The sequence below is a fragment of the Bison bison genome, unplaced genomic scaffold, assembly GCF_000754665.1.
Source record: "Bison bison bison isolate TAMUID 2011002044 unplaced genomic scaffold, Bison_UMD1.0 scf7180017864503, whole genome shotgun sequence".
Taxonomy (NCBI): domain Eukaryota; kingdom Metazoa; phylum Chordata; class Mammalia; order Artiodactyla; family Bovidae; genus Bison; species Bison bison.
Window position 1 is genome coordinate 3,159,169 of NW_011495061.1, and position 18,740 is coordinate 3,177,908.

Genomic DNA, 18,740 nt, shown 5'->3' on the forward strand with positions numbered 1-18,740 from the left:
TGTCCTTCACCAACTCCCAGAGCTTACTCAAACTCATGTCCATTGAGTCGGTGATGCCATCCAGCCATCTCATCCTCTGTCGTCCCCTTCTCTTCCCACCTTCAATCTTTCCCAGCATCGGTGTTTTTTCTAGTGAGTCACTTCTTTGCATCAGGTGGCCAAAGTATTGGAGTTTCAGCTTCAGCATCAGTCCTTCCAATGAATATTCATTACTTATTTCTTTAGGACTGACTGGTTGGATCTCCTTGTAGTCCAAGGGGCTCCCAAGAATCTTCTCCAACACCACAGTTCAAAAGCATCAATTCTTCAGCACTCAGCTTTCTTTATAGTCCAGCTCTCACATCCATACATGACCACTGGAAAAACCATAGCCTTGACTAGATGGACCTTTCTTGGCAAAGTAATGTCTGCTTTTTAACATGCTGCCTAGCTTGATCATAGCTTTCCTTCCAAGGAGCAAGTGTTAAAACAAATGGACATAGATTTCCTATTTTTAATATGTTAATTAATATGATTTAGTATGTACAAAATAATACATATAACAATATATCTGTATTGTAATAATTCAGACATGTAATTTTTAAACGCATGCATTCAGAGAATCAGGACACAGCAAACCACAGGCAGTTTTATTGTCCAAGACCTTTTTAAAGTTTTGTCTGATCACATAAACACTGCATCATCACCTAATTGTCTTGCCTCACCAGTTACATTGACGTGTCCACTAAAGTGTTCCCACTTTTCTGCTCTCATCGTTGCCAGTACCGGTCTCACAGTGGGTATGTACATGCCAGTGCGCAGCAGCAGCTAACAGATCAATCACCCATCACCCTAAAGTGCCCCTTTTGGTGAAGAAGCCTTCATAGCCCTTAGTGATGAAACTATGTTTAAGAAGTCAACAACGTTGTGACAGTTTTGTTATTCTAATCTCATGATCCGAGGCTACAAATCTTTGTTTGGCAACATTTGAATAAACTGTATACAAATGGAACCCATAATAATAAGCAAATTTGACAGATTCTACAGAGCTAGTAGATATCTCCGTGTTGTGGACAGTTGCTTCAAAACGGAAGGTGGTATTTGATTTGACTTTCAGTTCCAGTTCCAAGCTCTTGGGTTGCATTTTAGAATAAAGTGGCCAGTGGGAACACTTGCCTCTTCCATAGGTTCGGTGTGCATGTGTGTGGGGCCGTATTGACTGGTCTTGCAGATGTGCCTGCGTACTTTGATATGTTCAGAGAGAATGTTTCGTGGGCAAATATTGGGACGTGGTAAGTACTAGGGTGAACTTTCTGGAACCACGGAATGGAGCCCTGGAAGTGGGGACTGTTCCGGGAAACTCGCAGTTGTGGTTTCCTTCCCCCTAGATGTCCCCGTTGTGACTCCTTGTTCATCACTTCCTGTCCTCATCCTGCCTGGACTGATCTGTTTCCTCCCTCCCCTCTGGCTGGTTTGACTTTTCTGGGATGACGCTAAACCATGCTGCGGTGGACTTTGGAGAGGAAAGGGCACTTGGTGGGCCAAGTCCGTGGCTGTTCAGTGCGGAGTGAAGACAAGCAGATAAATGGGATAAAATGAGGTCCCGGGAACTGCCCGTGGAGACTCGCCTTCCTGCCGGGAGCGGGGCAGTGAGCCAGTTGGCTCTGGGGGCCACCCTGGGGACCTCGAAGGCCTGTCTCTGGCAGGTGGTTGCCCGGTGGGGATGGGGAGATGGGCGAGTACCCCCTGCCGTGCCAGCCTCGCGCTCAGCGGTGCCTAGAGAAGAAGTTCTTGAAGGCGCTGTTGTAGTTCTTGTTGAAGGCCGTGTAGATGAGGGGGTTGAAAAAGGAGTTGGAGTAGCCGAGCCACAGGAAGACGCTCTTCCAGGTGGCGGGGACGTCGCAGGCGCACAGGGGCCTGAGGAGCTCGGCGGTGAAGAACGGGATCCAGCAGAGCACGAACACCCCGATGAGGATGCCCACCATGAGGGCGGCGCGCTGCTCCTTCTGCTCGCGCCACGCGTCCCCGTCGGCCTGGAAGGTGACCTTGGCGCGGCGCGCCGCGAGGACCATCTCAGGCCGCTGAGCCGCGCCCTTCCCCTGGAGGAGGCAAACAGAAGCGTCAGGAGGAGCCGCCCCCTCCTCACGCCTGGGGCGGGCTGACCCGAACCACGGGTTGGCCGTTTCCCGCACTTGCACTTCAAGAGAAAGCTTTTACTTGTCCGTCGCAGGGACCCTCTAGGGTCCCCCCACCCCGGGGCCGACAGAGCTGGGTGTTTGCTCACATTTTGACATCTTACCTCTTTGTGATCTTCTGGTTTGTCCCCTGCCCCGACTTTTATGGAAAACAAGAGATGCTAAACTCAGATTCCCTCCACCTTGGCTTGCCCAAGTCCCCTGGAAGGCAGTTTCTCCAGCTTCACGATCCTTCTCTAAGGAAGTGGAATTCCTAGGAAAGGAGGCTCTTTCCTCCATTCCAGCTTTTTAATTTTTTTTTTTCTCCAGATCTTTGGAGAACTGGAATAAGATGTGTCTGATGACAAGGCCCCTGAAACAGGAGGAAATGACGATGGGCTGATGTGCTAAATGAGCAAGTTAGTTGACCCCGTCACAATGTGGGGCAGTTTCTGGGCCGATCCATCATTCACTAGTGGAGAGACTACCCTGACATCAAACTCTGTCCTCTGCAACTCCAGCCTTCTGTGATCCCAGGACACTTGACCTGGAGAGGTACCCAGTCACGCTCCAGGAGCGCACAACCTTCTAGGCAGTGGGCTAGGTCACAGGGTCTGTCCCTCTAACCCATGTAACCAGTTCATGGCTGCATCTACAAATTGTAGTCAAGAGGAACTATTTATAACTTATCGTATAGAATAATGGAGCTGAAAATAGGAACACTGTAGTTAAGGGAATGTTAGTTCATGTGTGAATTACTAAATTTATATGATAACCTTCCTGTCGTCTATTTGAAAGACAGTGAAGACCCAGCATTATACAGTTAAACATAAGATTCATAAATACGGAAACAAGTAGTTCATTATTCTTCAGCTCTTAAAAGCATATATAAAATAAGTGACATTGATACTTTCACCTGTGTCTTTCCAGAGCCTCACCTCTGGGTGGAACCACAGTTATCTTTCTTCTTTTATTAGTGTCTATCACGGAATGCATTTCAGGGAGCTAATTGATAGAAATGCAAGCACAGTATTCAGTTTCATTTTTCAGCATAAAGAAAATAGGAAAAGTCACTAATTCCCTTAGTAAAACTCAACCTCAGAATGTCATCAAGGAAGGCATTTCCCCCCATTTCCCCAAGGTGGCAATGAAACAGTAATTCCAGTCCTGACTCTTGAGTCCTTGAGAAGTTCTGTTTCCTTTCAGACTTCTTCATGGGCGACGCTGGCCGCTCAGGGTTTTGAGGCCATCGTGACCAACCCTTAACTCTCTGTAGCACACTTGGTGTAAAGGTGGAGCGTGTAAACCAGACTCCAAGCTCTGGGGTAACGGCAGAAATGAATACAGCAACACATAGCTAGATACGGTAGCTTCTGAACCACGACCCCCTCTCGGGAACCTCTCCACCCCCACCCCATCCCCACTCACTGCCTGCCTGCCCCCTTGGTGGTAACTGCCGCTCCAGGTCAACTCCAGAAGACCATCTTAGCCCTTCAGATACTCAGATTCCAGTTGTGAGACGCTGTGAGCCCTACAGTGAGACTGCCTCTGTGAGGCCAGCCTTTGGTGAGGGATGAGATACACTCCCAGTGCTCTGCTTTTTATCTGTGGGAGTTTTCTACTGCATAATGGGAAGAGTTACACAGCTTCCATTCTGAGGGGCCACCTTCTGTCCTATTGACTGAGACGCTGCTGGGACATTCAGACCCAGTCCTGACCTGAATCCAAAGGGAATCCACGTCAGAATACAACACAGTACTTCGTTCGTACAACACAGTACTTCGTCCGTCTGAGAGACGAGGGGTCACAGGGCTGTGTTGTCCAGGTGTGTGCCATACATCAGGTGTAGGGTGTGGGTATGTCTATAAAGGTGAGCATCAGGGAAGGGGACCCAAGTGCCATAAGACAGTTTCACGGCAGCCCATCCCTTCAGGTCATCGTCCTCGTGGAGAAACACTAAATGCCATACACGGGCCTGCTTGCGCAGGTGTGTGGCAGTTGTACTATGAAATCCTGAATGTTTTGGCTACCTGATGCAAAGAGCCGACTCGTTAGCAAAGATCCTGGTGCTGGGAAAGATTGAGGGCAGGAGGAGAAGGGGGCAACAGAGGATGAGATGGTTGGATGGCATCATCAACTCAGTGGACATGAGTTGAGCAAGCTCTGGGAGATGGTGAAGGATGGGGAAGCCTGGCGTGCTACAGTCCATGCGGTCGCAAAGAGACACTACTGAGCAGCTGAACAACAACTATAAAATCCTAGATTCTTCCAGCATACTGTACCTAGGTTCTTTTGAATTTGAACTGTTCCCATGCACAGCATGTGTTCACTGAATTTGTGAGAATTCCCCACTGAGAATTGATGTGCAAGTGTCTCTTAAAGGTTTCCCAGTTTTTTATTCCTAAGCTTGTCTTCAGCAGGGTTTCTCTTGTCAGTGGGACCCACAGATCCATGATCACTTTCTCTGAGTTCTTAGCATAGCAGGTGGGAAGCACATTCGTGGGGCCCCTTTACAGCAGAGAACCTAAATTCATTTTTAACAATTCTTTTCCTATTCCATGCGGTCTTCTCCCACTTCTTAGAATTCTAGTTTGAATTCAAGTTAAACTTTTTTTCCTAAATACATTGTTTTTATGGTTTGTTTTGAGTCGGGAATTTTTATAGGTTAGAGAACTTGTTTCTCAGAAAAGCACGCTCTCTATGGCTTTGATGAGAGATGTAGATCATTTTGGGAGTCATTCAACACCAGCTCACCTGGTGAGCGTGCCATTGGTCTATAATGGCTCCGCTGGAGGAGGGGCTTTGCTGTTGGGGAGTTTCAGCTCCTGGTGTTAGCAGATGGTTGACTTGGTTGCTTACCCTGTGGCTTTCTGACTAAAGGACTCCTTAGCTCTGCTTGTCAACGATCGCAATAAAGTACTTAATCACGTCTGGTGTATAGACTCTATTGATTACTCTGTCAGTTACTCAGCATGGTTGTTAGTAGATTCACAGAAAGAGAGGTAATGGGGTAAAAATAAGTGAATGCATTCGAGCCAAGCTTCACTTTTCCCATTTATCTTTGTAGTGTTGTATCATTTCTAAAGCACAAGCCTCACAAGTTAAGACTCCCGTGGAAAAAATTTTCTAAGTGAACAGTTGGCCTTGTATCTCCAAACAAATGAATTATTTGGGGGACATGTGCCTATGATTTAGACTTCTCACTCTTGCCTGGAAAATCCCATGGATGGAGGAGCCTGGAGGGCTGCAGTCCAAGGGGTCGCTGAGGGTCGGACACGACTTCACTTTCACTTTCACTTTTCACTTTCACGCATTGGAGAAGGAAACGGCAACCCACTCCAGTGTTCTTGCCTGGAGAATCCCAGGGATGGGGGAGCCTGTTGGGCTGCCGTCTATGGGGTCGCACAGAGTGGACATGACTGAAGTGACTTAGCATATTCTTCCAAAACGGTTATGTGTTCAACAGTGACCTACTATATAGCACATGGAGCTCTGCTCAACGTTACGTGGCAGCCTGGATGTGTGTGTTGCGGGGGAGATTTTGGGGGAGAATGGATACGTGTATACGTGTATGACTGAGTCCCTTATTGTTCACCTGAACTATCGCAACAGTGCTAACTGACTACACCCCAGTACAAAACTAAAAGTTTTTTAAAAACTGAAACTTAAAAAAAATGAAGATGGTTATATGTTAAGATAACTTGTTGTTATCTAAACCAGTCAATCCTAAAGGAAATCAGTTCTGAATATTCAATGGAAGGATTGATGCTGAAGCTGAAACTCCAACCAACTCATTGGAAAAGATGCTGATGCTGGGAAAGATTGAATACAGGAGGAGAAGGGGACAACAGAGGATGAGATGGTTGGATGGCATCACCGACTCGATGGACATGAGTTTGAGCAGGCTCTGGGAGTTGGTGATGGACAGGGAGGCCTGGCGTGCTGCAGACCACGGGGTCACAAAGAGTCGGACACGACTGAGCGACTGAACTGAAGTTGTTGTTTAGTCACTAAGTTGTGTCCAACTCTATTGCAACCCCATGGACTGTAGCCCACCAGGCTCCTCTGTCCATGGGGTTTCCCAGGCTCAAATAATAAAGTAGGTTGTCCTTTCCTTCTCCAGGAGATCTTTCTGACCCAGGGATCAAACCCTTGTCTCCTGCATTGCAGGCAGATTCTTTACCACTGCGCCACCTGGGAAGCCTAGTTAAATAACAATTCACTAGTTAATCATAAATCTAGCATGTTCTTTTATTTCCTCAAACTATTCTGCTTCACCTCCCTTTATCACAGATAATCAATAGATTATCATCAATAGTGGGTATTGCGATTAAGGGATGAAGGCTCTCACCTGGTAAGTGTGGCTTTGGGTGATTGCAGGTAAGACCAGACCATTGTCACATGCAGGATGTACCAGTGAGTTGGGATGTTTAATCTGGGAATGATCCTACCCACCTAGGGAGGGCTTTACAAGGGTCAGAATAAGAACATTTCCACAAGCTTAGGAAAAGACCGTCTGTCCTGTAGTTGTGGTAACACAGAGCCTTGCTGCTTGTTTAAACCCCTCCAGTGAACCCAGGACGGTCCAGCTCTGTGAACAGGCATCGGCAGACCAGCTGCTCAGTGTCGGCCCTCACATCTGACAGCCAGCTGGGTGTGTGCGTCCCTGGGCAGCAGTGAACCAACGGTGGCCTCACTGAGTCACCCCCTGTGTGGGGGAAGTCTGCTCAGCATCCCTCTCAACGCCCTCCCACCCCCGAGCTCAACACTGTCTCCATCGATGATGGGTGTTCTGCTCTGCTCCGGGAGATGGTGCCAGACAAGCGTAGCTTTTCTCAATCTGTAGCAAGCCGTGTTTTTATTTCAGGTGCTATGTGGTGGTTGTATCATCTTCGGGCAGTTCTAGAGGTTCCATGGATATCATTTTGAGGACCCTCGACAGGATACTTGGACTACAGGTGCATCCACAGAGCCCTGGACCCCAACCGCCTTTGGATCTGCAGATGCACACCAGTCTCAACGAGCTGAGTGCCAGCCTGCTCCACCGGGCTCTTCTCACTCTGTTTTGTTATCCAAGGCTTTGCAACCAAGTGTGTCTTTGAATGGGCTTCCCCGATGGCTGAGAGTGTAAAGAATCTGCCTGCGATGCAGGAGACACAGGTGATGCGGGTTCAACTCTTGGGTCAGGAAGATTCCCTGGAGAGGGGAATGGCAAGCCACTCTAGTGTTCTTTCTAAAAATCCCATGGGCAGAGGAACCTGGCAGGCTGCAGTCCATGGGGTCACAAAGAGTCAGACATGACCAAGTGACAAAGCATGCACGCACACATGTGTATTTGAATAAGTTCATTCAGCTTAGGCCTTCGTATCAAATAACTGGACCTTTGTTAGAAAGGTGCACCGTTTGGAAGTCGACTTACATCTTATAAAGCTGTTAGGTCTCTTGCTGGAGGTATACCATTGAGCAAAAATGTCATGCCATAACCTACTTATTATATTGCTGTTTTCTTTGTTTTGGCTGTCGTTTGTCTAAATATGCAAACTCTTATTTTCATAGATTTTTTTTGCTTTATTTTTTGTCCTGGAATACCTTTTATTTTTCTGTTGAATATAAAAAGGATTGTTCTATAAGGTGCTGGCTTTATAAGCTTCTAATCTTTTCCAAGCCAGACCTGAGGACTAATGATTTGCAGACCATTAGACTTAATAACCAATTTGTCAGAAAGCAGTTGATCAGACTTTGCTTCAAGTTTTTCACAAAACTTAAGTGGGGGCATTCCCTGTCTTGTCAGTGTATGGAATAAATATCACCTGGTGTGGTTGGCATTCCAGCTCATTGATGATTGGGTTGGTCATCATATGGCCCCTTCTTGGCCTCTGGTCAAGGATCTGAGAAACCATTCACAAGCACAGACTGTTGGCCAACCCTGGTGGCCTTTTTCTTATTTGTCGTGCTTTGTTTTAGTCAGAGTCTCAGCCTTCTTCTTGGTGAACTTCTATTTTAAACTGTGCTATAATCCTAACTCTCACTCTTTTCTTGATAAATGTGAAAAAAAGTTTTTCACGTAATAATCTCTGAAAGTCAAAATCAATAAATTAACATATTTAAGTTAGAAGACAAACACTAAACAGTTGAGAATCAGCTTTTTTAGTTGTTCTGCTAAAGCCTTAAAGTCTAACTCTGAGTTGGTCCTAAAGATTTTATAACTTTCCAAAACCTCCCCTCTACAGGAGACTGTTGGATCCCACCAAAAAAAGATACCCCACATCCAACGGCAAAGGAGAAGCCCCAACAAGATAGGTAGGAGGGGCAAAATTGTGTTTACAATCAAACCCCTACCCATCTGAGATGCTTGGAGGGCTCAAACAAAACCTTGTGCACACCAGGACCCAGGGGCCCCACAGAGACTGAGCCAGACCTGCCTTTGAGTGTCTGAGTGTCTCCTGCAGAGGCTGGGTCAGCGGTGACCTGTGCGGCGACAGGGACTCTGGCTGCAGCAGGCCTGGGAGGTGTGGCGTGTGGCGTAAGCCCTCCTGGAGGAGGTCACCACTAGCCCCACCATAGAGCCACTGAGCGGATGACCCACAGACTGGAGAACAATTATACCAAAGACATTCTTGCACTGTTGCAAAAGTTCTAGGACCCACAACAGAATTCCCAACCTGGAGATCCGGCAAAGGGACTGAGAACCCAGGGAATTTGACTTTGAATTCCAGTGGGATTTGCTACAGAACTTCCGCAGGAAACGGGCACTTGGAGGGCACAAAGAAAACCTTGTGCACACCAGGACCCAGGAGAAAGGGCAGGAACCCGAGACACTGAGCCAGACTCGCCAGTGAGTGTTTGGGAGTCTGGTGGAGGTGTGGGTCGACAGTGGCCTGCGGCAGGGTCAGGGGCACTGGAGACAACAGTCCTGGCATAAGTCCTTTTGAGGGAGATGCCATTGCCCCTACCACATTTTGGCCTCAGGTCAAACTACAGGGAGGGAACATAGCCCCACCCAAAACCAGAAAATTGGATTAAAGATTCGATGAGCATGGCCCCACCCATCAAAGCAAGACCCAGATTCCCCCACAGCCAGTCCCTCCCATCAGGAAGCTTCCACAAGCCTCTTATCCTCCATCAGAGGGCTGCTGCTGCTGCTAAGTCACTTCAGTCATGTCCGACTCTGTGTGACCCCATACACGGCAGCCCACCAGGCTCCCCTGTCCCTGGGATTCTCCAGGCAAGAACACTGGAGTGGGTTGCCATTTCCTTCTCCAATGCATGAAAGTGAAAAGTGAAAGTGAAGTCACTCAGTCGTGTCTGACCCTCAGCGACCCCATGGACTGCAGCCTTCCAGGCTCCTCTGTCCATGGGATTCTCCAGGCAACAGTACTGGAGTGGGGTGCCATTGGGAAAGGGCACCCGGGTGGAAGGCAGTAGGGTAAGGGAACCCAGGAGAACTGCTCTGGCTCACAGTCTTGGGTTTTATGGTGATGGGATTAGTTCCCGGGTGGTCTTTGGCCAATCATTCTAATTCAGAGTCTTTCCTGGTGGAGCTCGCATCGCTCAGCCAAGATGGATGCTAGCAAGAGGGATTCTGGGAAATGGACAGACACGCGGTGTCTCCTTTCGACCTTTCCCAAACTCTTCTGGTTGGTGGTGGCTTATTAGTTCCGTACTCCTTATCAGGATCTCCTGTCATAAAACAACTCATGCAAATGGTTACTATAGTGCCTGGCCAGGGTGGGTGGTTTCAATCAGTGTGCTTCCCCTAACAACTCCCCCCTGAGAGACTTCATACTCAAGATACTTCTTGGGAATTGGGGCGGAGGTCTCTTTCTTCTGTAACTTCTTCCTGCTGCCTAGCAGAACAGAAGTCTCTCTCTACCAGATCTAAGTCAAGGTATTTTTTTTTTTTTTTTGCCTGAAACCAGCATTCATCCTTATAATAACAGCAATTTAGTTTGGAACTGTTGGCCCCTCTCAGAGATGAAATAGACAGGGGCCAAACAGAAGACCTAACAGGATGGTCATCTGTGGTCCCCGGAAACAGAAGGCAACATTTGGGGTGAGGATTGCAGGGTTTGTGACCCTTTTTGATTGGTTGGTGCTGAGGGAACAGAGCTGTGCTCCAGGAATCTTGTGTTCTGTCTGAAGTTACCATCCTCCACCTGGGTGGGGGCTCAAAGACATTGTTATGCATATTTCTTTGAGTAGGAACCAGGACTCTGTCTGGAGGCAGAGGGCAGACAGATTGAAAACCACAATCACAGAGAACTAACAAAACTGATCCCATGGACCACAGCCTTGTCTAACTCAGTGCAACTATGAGCCATGCTGTGTAGGGCCACCCAAGACAGACGGGTCATGGTGGAGAGTTCTGACAAAATGTGGCCCACTGGAGAAGGGAACAGCAAACCACTTCAGTATTCTTGCCTTGAGAACCCCATGAACAGTCAGTTCAGTCGCTCAGTCATATCTGACTCCTTGTACAGGGGGCGGTGATCAAAACCATCCCCAAGTAGAAGAAATACAAAAAGGCAAAATGGTTGTCTGAGGAGGCCTTACAAGTAGCTGATAAAAGAAGAGAAGCTAAAGGCAAAGGAGAAAAGGAAAGATATACTCATCTGAATACAGAGTTCCAAAGAAAAGCAAGTAAAGAAAAGAAAGCCTTCCTCAGTGATCAGTGCAAAGAAATAGAAGAAAACAGTAGAATGGGAAAGAATAGACATCTCTTCAAGAAAATTAGAGATTCCAAGGGAACATTTCATGCAAAGATGGGCACAATAAAGGTCAGAAACGGTATGGGCCTAACAGAAGCAGAAGATATTAAGAGGTGGCAAGAATACACAGAAGAACTATACAAAAGAGATCTTAATGACCCAGATAACCACGATGGTGTGATCACTCACCTAGAGCCAGACATCCTGGAGTGCAAAGTCAGGTTGGCTTTAGGAAGCGCTGAACAAAGCTAGTGGAGGTGATGGAATTCCAGTTGAGCTACTTCAAGTCCTAAAAGATGATGCTGTGAAAGTGCCACACTCAGTATGCCAGCAAATTTGGAAAACTCAGCAGTGGCCACAGGACTGGAAAAGGTCAGTTTTCATTCCAATCCCAAAGAAAGACAATACCAAAGAATGTTCAAATTACTGAACAATTGCACTCATCTCACACACTAGCAAGGTAATGCTCAAAATTCTCCAAGTGAGGCTTCAACAGTATGTGAACCGAGAACTTCCAGATGTTCAAACTGGATTTAGAAAAGGCAGAGGAACCAGAGATCAAATTGCCAACATCCACTGGATCATAGAAAAAGCAAGAGAATTCCAGGAAAACATCTACTTCTACTTTATTGACTACACCAAAGCCTTTGACTGTGTGGATCAAAATTCAGTTCAGTTCAGTTGCTTAGTCGTGTCCGGCTCTTCAGTTCAGTTGCTTAGTCATGTCCAACTTTTTGCAACCCTATGGACTGCAGCACACCAGGCCTCCCTGTCCATCATTAAAATAAACCGTGGAAAATTCTTAAAGAAATGGGAATACCAGACCACCTTACCTACCTCCTGAGAAATCTGTATGAAGGTCAAGAAGCAACAGTTAGAACCAGACATGGAACAATGGACTGGTTCCAAATCGAGAAAGGAGTATGTCAAGGCTGTATATTGTCACCCTGCTTATTTAACTTCTCTGCAGAGTACATCCTGTGAAATGTCAGGCTGGATGAAGCACAGGCTGGAATCAAGATTGCCAGGAGAAATATCACAACCTCAGATGATGCCACCCTCATGGCAGAAAATGAAGAGGAACTAAAGAGCCTCTTGATGAAGGTGAAAGAGGAGAGTGAAAAAGCTGTCTTAAAACTCAGCATTCAAAACACGAAGACCATGGCATCTGGTCCCATCACTTCATGGCAAATAGATGAGGAAACAATGGAAACAGTGCCAGACTTTATTTTCTTGGGTTTCAAAATCACTGCAGATGGTGACTGCAGACATGAAATTAAAAGATGCTTGCTCCTTGGAATAAAATCTATGACCAACCCAGACAGCATATTAAAAAGCAGACATTGCTTTGCTGACAAAGGTCCATCTAGTCAAAGCTATGGTTTTTCCAGTAGTCATGTATAGACATGTGAGAGTTGGACCATAAAGAAAGCTGAGGACCAAAGAATTGATGCTTTTGAAGTGTGGTGTTAGAGAAGACTCTTGAGAGTCCCTTGGACTGCCAGGAGATCAAACCAGTCAATCCTAAAGGAAATCAACCCTGAATTTCCATTGAAGGACTGATGCTGAAGCTGAAACTCCAATACTTTGGCCACCTGATGCTAAAAACTGACTCATTGGAAATGACCCTGATGCTGGGAAAGATTGAAGGCAGGAGGAGAAGGGGACGACAGAGGATGAGATGGTTGGATGGGCATGAGTTTGAGCAAGCTCTGGGAGTTGCTGATGGAATGAAAAGCCTGATGTGCTGCAGTCCATGGGGTCACAAAGAGTTGGACAAGACTGAGCGACTGAACTGACTGAAAACCTCCCACCTTACACATCCACACCCCCCATATTTCTACTCAGCTTTTCTGAACTTCCTAAATGAACTATCTTTTCCACAGGGGTTTCCTCAGTAAAACAAAATCACATTGTAAAATTGCCAGGCAAGAAGTCAAACACAGAATGTCAGTTAAAACCTTGATTGAGAGCTGAGATACAGGCTATAAGGAAGAATTTTTCTAAAGTGAAAGCCACTCAATCATGTCCGACTCTTTGTAATCCCATGGACTGTAGCCCGCAAGGCCCCTCTGTCCATGGGGATTCTCCAAGCAAGAATACTGGAGTGGGTAGCCATTCTCTTTTCCAAGGGATCTTTCCAACCCAGGGATCGAACCCAGGTCTCGCACATTGCTGGTGGATTCTTTACCACCTGAGCCACCAGGGAAGCTGCTAAACTTTAGGGAGAAGGGCAAAAAACTGTTGTAGAATTTAGAATTTTTAAAGAGTACTGAACAAAATCCTTACTGTCCTAGACTGCAGATCAGCAGCACCTAGTGAAATTAATTAAACTTTCCCTTAGATGAGGAAAAATATTTATAACTAGAAGGATAGAAGAGAGAAGAGCCATATAACATGGCTATGCAAATTTACAATGCAAACTAAAACAATTTCAGAAGCCATTTTTTTAGAGAAGATTGAGGATTCTAAATTGTAAACTATATAGAAAATTTAAAAGCAGTATTCTGATATAAACCCAACAGCTGACGTATGGTCTTGTCCTAAATGGGCTCAAACCTGAATTAGGGAACTTAATAAGAAAAAAATAAATTTAAATGTGAAATTGCCAATTTAGAAAATACCCAGTATGGGGCTAGACACTTCCAGAACGTAGGTAATAAGGGGTCGGAGGGAGTGGGAGGTAGGAGAGAGGTTCAGGAGGGAGCGGACGTGTGTAAACCTATGGCTGATTCACGTTGATGCATGGTAGAAACCAACCCAACGTTGTAAAACAATTATCCTCAGCTAAAAATAAATTTTAAAAGAAAGATAATCAATACAAGATATGGCTCTCTAGATAAAACATCAAGAAGCACGTCTGTTTTAAAAGATCTGGGTGCCTAGATAAGGCCCACAGTAAATATAAACAGCAGAAGTAACCTTGAAAGCAGCAATATCCCCTTTTGGCTAAAAAAACGACAACCGTCTAAAATCTGCCCAGTGAAGTCATCCCAAGGGAGATATTATCACCAACAACTTCCTGTCCTTCCAAACTTCTAGGGGGAATTGCCTTTAATTGTGGATGTACAACAGTACAGCTTTCTTGTTTATGGTGTGGCTTTTGAAAAGGCTCGAGGGAAAAAACCTAAGTTAATGGAAGAATTCAGTGAGAATCTTGAATAATCCTGTGTGCCAACTTGTAGCTGATATTTCAGGATCCTTATGAGAATCCTTTGATTTCGGTAACACAACTACACATTTAGTAAGCAGAATGTGCCTCCAGATAAAATATACTGCTGTCCTTCAACATTCTCAGATTATAACCGGTCTGTTTGTGAGAGTATCTGCACTGTGCGTAATTCAGGACATCACTGGAGAAATAGCAGTGGTCCTAGAGTTCTTGCGGACAAGAGACACCACAGACAGACTGATGAGAGCAGGACTGAGCATGAGAGCTCAGATGGACTCTCCCTGGTTTGTCATGATTTTGCCACTCTGTCCCGGCGTGAACGTGCTGGGGCACGCTCCAGGTGGGCTAATCCAGCCACATGACACCTGTCCAAGAACTATTGCCTGTTGAAGCCCACCCCTCGATTCAGTGATCAAGGCTTTTCCTCCATGCCTTGGAGACATTACTCTCATCAATTAAACTAGTCAACCCATCTTCAGAAGTTTTGTTTTTTTTAATTAAACCTTTAAACCTTATGTTACCACGCGCAGTAAATCCCCATTGCTAACTGAGACCGCCCAGCATTTTTCTGCTGGTTGGTTAACCTGGTCTAGTGTCCGTCATCCAGAGCTTTGACTGCTGCTGCCCAGCGCTGTGCTGACAAGTGACTGAGCACGTTGATTGAGGTGCAGTCTGAACATCAGCTCTCCACGGATGAAACTTCAAGGAGAACCAGCAACAGAGCTGAGAAGCTGAGAAACGGTCTCTCCAGAGTGAGGACCAAGAGCTGGAGGGTGAGAACCACGTGCTCCTCAAACTTGGGGCGAGTCCATGTGTTCTGCGGCCCGGAACCAGCCTTCGATGTACTGTCAGTCAAGGACATTTTGTCTCGGTGGGCTTGCTTTTACAAGCCCTCCTGCCGGGTCAGCCCCTCACTTTTGGAAGTTAGGCAGCCAGGCCTGGATTCACTCCAGCAACGCCCGACCAGCAGAGCTGCTCATACAGCTGATGTCAGCCCGCCGAGAACCCAGAAAGCCCCCCAGGCCCTTACAGGCTGGAAATCCAGCTGTGTCTTCACGTCAGAGCCTCAGTCGCGGTTTCATCAGACTTTGTCAAGGGCAAGGCCTCTCTCTCTCGTATGTTTCCAGCTTTCATCTCCGTGCCTGACAGCGGTTAGGCTTTCAGTGCGCATCTGAGGCAAACTCAGAAGGTAAAGAAGCAGGGAAGAAGTGTTGTGTTTCCCTAGGCAACAGGGCTCGTTGGCGGTAGAACTGTATTTAGAAACTTTGGCACCTGCTACCACCAAGAAATCAGGAAGCCTGACTTTTAATCCACCCTCCACGGTAACGTGAGAACAAGGCCAGCTCCACATTTCAGGTGGAGCCCTGGATGGCTTAGAGGCCTTGCAAAGCCATGAGACCCATTTTTGAGTTACCTGGCAGAGAAAGAACATGAAGCAGTGCTTTGCTTCTGCTGTCTCCAGACCTGAGTAGTGATAGCCCCTTTTCCTTCTGCTCCAAACCCTCCAGGACACAAGGACAGTTGCCGTTCCCTTTTAAAGCCGTTTGGTGTTGATCACAAATTGTGTTTACCTGGGTGAGCATCCCGGCAGAAGAGGATCCGTGTAAGGAGGGCTGTGGTGGGCCGTCTGCCAGCCCCCTTGTTCCTGACCCGGAACTGTTCCTGACCCGGAACTGCGGGGGCGCACACACACGGACACTCCGGCTAGTTTGGAGGCACGCCTACTTGTCGGCACTTCTTGTCCAGTTTAGAAGTCTCATGGGCCAGGGTTTCCCTGATCTGTCCCTGTGACATTAATTGTCACGAATTGTCTGTTGTTCCGGCTGTGCTGTGTGTCCCACCGCGCTTGGCATCCCAGGCTCTGCATGCCAGGTGCAGCAGCACCCTGTCCCACGTGTGGATAATCAGAAACAGTATCAGATAACCAGACATTCCGAATGTTTCCTAGGGTAGGGGAGGGTCATTTGGGTGAGACTGTTGTTGTAGATAAAAGGACAGAGGGCCTCTCACCCCCTTTTCCTTCTTTCTTCTAGAATGATGCCCTTCCCCTTCTCCCCTGCCTTCACCTCTGGCTCCTGTAAGCTTGATTGACTGGTTATGCTTGGAATTAGCTGCTGACTCTTGAAAACCACAATCATATCGCAGTGCTCACAACACATGCCTCTCTGCCTGTGTCAGACTCTTCCTAGGCAAAGATGATGTCTTTATCATCCTCTTACCTCCAGCAGCCAGCCCGTAGTACTCACTCAGTGTGCTCATTGAATTGATTTTGTTGTCCCAGAGCTGGTAACAGAGATGGGTGCTGCGTGGATTTCTGGTCTAACTTACACATGTGAATTAGGTTCAAAGGGTCACCCTTGGCAATGAGTGGGAGGGGTTGAACTCTGGTGGTTCCTGAATCTTGCATCACAGGGTCAGATTACTAAGAGTTAACAAAAAGCAGGAAAGTGCGGGTGGAGAGAAGATGGGGACTGAGCCCTCCCGGGTGCTGGAGCAGTTGCTGGGCCTTAAATGCTCCTTGCACGGAGCTGGGGAATTGTCTGCCTTAGGTTTTAATTTCCTCCCTCAGCTTTCCTCCTGTGCCAGGAGGCAAGCCAGTGGTCCCCAGCATGTGTGGTCTGACTGGGGGTGGGGCTGAGGCTCTGAGGGGTAGCCCCAGAAAGTAGCACCATGGCCCATGGGAGCAGATCACAGATGCAGGCTCTGAGACAGGCATGTGAGCAACATCTCTGATCTTGCATCAGGAGAGGAGGATGCTGAGAATGATGGTAATCCATGAGATACCACACTTTTGCAAAATTAATTGCTATAATTTGCAAAGAAAAAATTAGATGGGGTTGAAACACTAATGTGCTTTGCCTGGTATATTCCTGCCAAGTCTTCCTGCCAAGTCAGATCACCGCCCCCCTTCCCACCCCGTTAAACACCCCCTCTTAAGCACAGGAGTCTGCACGTTTCTCATTTATCTGGTGCAGCCCTGGACACCAGCTTCTTCAGACATTCTAAAGGCGGTTACAGATCCACAGAATTTTCAAGCCTAGTGGAACCCTGTAGAATTCTATAGTTCAGACCCTCATACATATGAGGAAATTAATAATGCATGAGTGATGGCATGCTCTGTGAGCAGAGCAAGTCAGAGCAGAGTGGGTGATGCTTTCTCTCTCCCACTTGACCCCCTTCCCTCCCTCCCCTCCCTTGCCCAAAAATACTAAAAATTTTCCACTTCCCACAAACGTGGGGGAAGGTGTGCCGGAGAAGAGGCCTGTGCAAATGCAAGCAAAGTGTTTTTTAAGGGTCCCTTTAACACCCACCTGCACGGTTTCGGATATGGGTGAGACGCTGTTGGTCTTCCGGGGGCCCACGCGGAGTTTGGCGGCCTTGTAGATCTTCCAGTACACAAAGAGCACCACGCCCAGCGGCAGGTAGAAGGCGCCCACGGTGGAGAACACGGTGTAGGAGGGCTCGCGGCTCACCTGGCACTCCTCGCTGCCCTCTGAGTAGGTCTCCCCCCAGCCGAAGAGCAGTGGGGCCAAGGAGATGACGGCGGAGAGCGCCCAGGTGAGCGCGATCATGACGTTGGAGACGCGCCTACGGGCGCGGAGTGTGTATTCCAGGTGACGGGTGATGGACCAGTAGCGGTCCAGTGCGATGGCCGTCACGTTCCAGATGCTGGCCGTGCAGCAGAGCACATCGCACGCGATCCACAGCTGGCACAGCCGCCGGCCCAGCTGCCAGCGGCGCCCGGACAGCTCGTGCACCAGGCTCAGCGGCATGACCAGAGCGGCTACCAGCACGTCCGAGATGGCCATGGACGCCATCAGGTTGTGCGGAACGCGGTGGAACGTGCGCACGCGGAGAATGGTCGCCAGCACCAGCAGGTTCCAGGCGAATGTGGCCGCCACCAGGAAGCCCAGCAAGGTCAGGACAAGCACCCCGAAGACGGAGAGCAGGGGCAGTCTGGGGCGCGGGTCTGCTGCGTCGAAGCTGCTGCGGTTGGCCTCCCCAGGGGCCGGGGTGGAGAGGGTGAAGTAGCTGAGGTTCGCAGGCGGGTCCATCTCTGGGTCAGGAGGCCGGCTCCGTGGTGTGTAGGAAAGGGGCGCTCAGGAGAACGCACGGTGGCCACTGTGCTGGAAGCCACTCCCGAGGCTTGTCCCCTCTGGCCAGTGGCAGGGTTTCTGGGGAGCGACTATGAAACGGGCCGATCTCCTGCATCCGTGGGAGACGTGTGGCGGAGGGGCGGGCGCTGGGCTGCAAGCCGGCGGCAGATCTGAAGTCCTCGGAAGCTGGGGGCTGCGTCTCTTAGCCAGGGCTCGCCTAAAGGTCGCACTCCCAAGGCGCTTCGCCTCGGCGGAGACGCAGCAGTTTGTTTGCCTAGAGTCGAGCGTCCCCCAAGTGTCGGGGACAAGCTGCGCGGCCCCGGGGCGTGTGGCCGCCGAGAGGGCTGGTGCGTCAGCGCAGTAGTTCTCGCCGCGTGGCCTCCCCGCCCGCCCCTTTCTCTCCGCAGCGGCTGCGGGCTGCAGCCGCAACTCCGCGATGGGGGAAGTCCGGCAGGGACCTGCCTTCTGCTCGGCCCTGGCCCCTTCCCGCCCCGTGTGGGGCCGCGGCCCCGCAGAGCCAGTGCTGGCGCGCCCACCCGGACCCGCCTTATCAAACTGGGGAGCCAACCTACGTAAAGCATCAGCTGATGAGGCCGCCTCTCGGCCCTGA

At 48.6% G+C, this 18,740-nt stretch overlaps 1 protein-coding gene across 1 annotated transcript; it reads right to left on the reverse strand.

The window, feature by feature from the left end:
* Positions 1 to 573: 573 nt before the first annotated feature.
* On the reverse strand, positions 574 to 18,088 carry HTR5A (5-hydroxytryptamine (serotonin) receptor 5A, G protein-coupled). The gene is made up of 2 exons (XM_010829267.1): positions 17,345 to 18,088; positions 574 to 2,078 (listed from the first exon to the last, which is right to left on the reverse strand). Exons 1-2 carry the CDS (start codon positions 18,086 to 18,088, stop codon positions 1,746 to 1,748), a joined length of 1,077 nt encoding a protein of 358 aa, XP_010827569.1. The 3' UTR covers positions 574 to 1,745.
* Between the last annotated feature and the right edge of the window lie 652 nt (positions 18,089 to 18,740).